The sequence below is a fragment of the Chelonoidis abingdonii genome, unplaced genomic scaffold, assembly GCF_003597395.2.
Source record: "Chelonoidis abingdonii isolate Lonesome George unplaced genomic scaffold, CheloAbing_2.0 scaffold3008, whole genome shotgun sequence".
NCBI classification, from domain to species: domain Eukaryota; kingdom Metazoa; phylum Chordata; order Testudines; family Testudinidae; genus Chelonoidis; species Chelonoidis abingdonii.
This window is the reverse complement of record NW_027427269.1, coordinates 1-2,534: the sequence shown is the minus strand read 5'-3', so window position 1 is coordinate 2,534 and position 2,534 is coordinate 1. Positions and strand designations below refer to the sequence as shown.

Below are 2,534 nucleotides of genomic sequence, written 5' to 3'. Positions count from 1 at the left end.
GGCTCTGGGAGGGGAGTGGGGGCTGGTGGTTAGAGCAGAGGGGGCTGGGAGCCAGGACTCCTGGGTTCTCTCCCCACTGCTAGGAGGGGAGTGGGGCCTGACCTGTTTATGGACGTGGATGTCAGACTGATCGGGGGGGCCACCTGTCGTGTACCAGCCCAGGAACTCCATATCCTTGAAGACCTGTTTGACTGGGTGGTGGGGACAAAGAGGAGCACGGTTGGGGGGGTGGGGGGGCAGATCCCAGCCCCCCCCCAAGTCAGGACTCCTGTTTGATCCTCCGCCGGCCGGGGACTCTCGCCCAGTTTCCCTGCGGCGTGTTCGGCTGGATGCGCCTGGACTGGACCCCCCCCCGCCCCGAGAGGGCTGAAGGGTGACCCCCCCCGGCCAGGGAGCTGCGCCCCCTTTCTAAGCTGCCTGCTCCGGGTTTAGCGTCCACCGGCCCTTGTTCTGCTCATGGTCAGAGCCCGGGACCCTCTCCCCACCCACAGAGGCGCTTCCGTCCCGTCCCCGAACGCCGGCCGGGGGGTAAGCGTCTCCTCGGTGAATGCCCTGAAGCAGCTCCGTCCTGCCCCGCGCACACAGGTAAAATCCCCGGTTCCCCGCCGGCCCCCTGCCCCAGCGCCGCACTGGGGGCCCCCCACGCCGAAGCCAGGGGCTGAGAGCCCCCCCGACTCACACTGCTCCTCCTTGGTATAGTAGTATTCCTTGTCGATGAGCACGGTCTCCTCCACCGCGTGCGCCAGCAGCTCGAAGGAGTTCATCACCTCGATGTTCCGGCCCTCCTGCCGCCCGATCAGCGCCCCGATCACTGCAGCCACGGGCAGGGGCGTTACGGGGGGCAGGAGCCATGGGCCCGTCCCAGCCTGGCCGCTCGGTGGGTGTGGGGGGACATGACTGCTTCCAACGCAGCCTTAGCCGCAGAGACCCCCACAGCCCCCGGCAGGGCCAGAGCCTGGGGGGACTCCCAAGAGCGGACGGGAAGGGAACGGGGACAGGTCAGCAGAGCAGCGCTGGGATGGGACCCAGCCAGGTGACGAGAAGCGGGGACACTGCTGGGCCCGGGGCTGGCAGCGGCCGGAGGAGGGGGGATGCCGGGAGGTCTGGCCCGGGTATGATGGGTCCCTGGGCTGGAGGCTGCTGCGGCAGGGGGGCCCCTGGGCTGGTGGTGGCCAGAGGAACTGACCCCTACGCACGAGACTACGGCGCAGGCCCTTCCCCTCCCTCGGGGTCCACGGCCGCGCACCCCCTCATGGAACTGCCGCCACGCGCAGCCCCCTCCCCCTCCCTGAGACCCAACGCCCGCGAATCGGCCACTAGACGCGCCCGCAGATCCGCCCCCCCTTCTCGGCCACTCCCCGCCCCAGGGCTCCACCCTTCAGGAGAGAATCTCATCCCAATTAGAAGAGCCGCCCAGGTCCATCATCTGGCCAGCTATTTCTGCAGTACTTTCCAGTTCTGCGCCTGCAATACATAGCTGGTCTCCAAAGCGTTCACCCTGGAGGACAGCATCCGCAGATGTGTCTAGGGAGAGACCCATCACCCCGCCTGCGCGAGATGGGGACTGTGGCCCCTCCCGGGGCCCCTCCCCCCGGCTGCCCCCCCCCGAGGGTTCTCACCGTGGGGCTGCTCCCCCCCGCAGAGCTCCCCACCTCATGGCCGGGCGGTGACCGGCAGGCGTCTCCGTGCCCTTGCCCCGCTTGGTGATTCTCAACATCTCCGACCATGATTCCGCATGTCCGCTTCGCAGAGGGGCACACGCTGCAAGGCTTGGTACCGCCGGTGCGGCGGTAAGTATTTTTTTGCCCAGATTCTGAATCTGGAAGTGTGTGGAAGAGGTTACTGAATAATCGCCCTCTGTGGGCTTTCCATACTTTAGAGGGTTCCACATGGGTAGATCTATTTAGTCTTTTTATCGTGTTTTTATGTAGTGGTTGCGCTGAGCGGTGGCCTCTCCTCTGCGCCGGCGCCGTGGCGCCTTCGTACGCCATACCTCCTGGGGCTCCCGCCCGTCCCTACCCGCCGCCTGGCTCCCGGTGGCCCCTCATACGCAGACCTCCTGGTGGTCCCGCCGGCCCGGGGTCCTCCCCCTCACCCCGCCGCCGCCCCAGGTCCCCCCCCACCCGCCGCCAGCCTGGGGCCCCTCATACGCCAGACCTCCGGGGTCCCCCTGCCGCTCGCCCCGGTCACCCGCCCCACCCGCCGCCGGGCCCCGGGGCCTCCTCATATTGCCAGACCTCCTGGGGTCCACCGTCCGCCGGCCCCGGGTCCCCCCCGCCCCACCCGCCGCCGGCCCGGGCCCCTCCATACGCCAGACCTCTGGGGTCCACCGCCGCCCGGCCCGGGTCCCCCCGCCCACCTGCCGCGGCCGCGGTGCCCCTCATAGCCGACCTCCCGGCATCTCCCCCGCCTCACCCACCGCTCGGCCCCTGGGGCCCCTCATTACGCCAGACTCCCATCTCCCCCACCCCACCCTTCACCGCCAGCCCCGGGGCCCCTCATACCCGGGCCATACCTCCCCGGCATCCCCCCTA

At 69.2% G+C, this 2,534-nt stretch overlaps 1 protein-coding gene across 1 annotated transcript; it reads right to left on the bottom strand.

Moving 5' to 3' along the window:
- Window positions 1-23: 23 nt before the first annotated feature.
- LOC116817937 (COP9 signalosome complex subunit 6-like) lies at window positions 24-1,717 on the bottom strand (the record flags this gene model as incomplete). The annotated part of the gene is made up of 3 exons (XM_075061470.1): window positions 1,653-1,717; window positions 680-873; window positions 24-191 (listed from the first exon to the last, which is right to left on the bottom strand). Coding segments are annotated over exons 1-3 (427 nt in total), but the record flags the coding sequence as incomplete, so codon positions are not given.
- Between the last annotated feature and the right edge of the window lie 817 nt (window positions 1,718-2,534).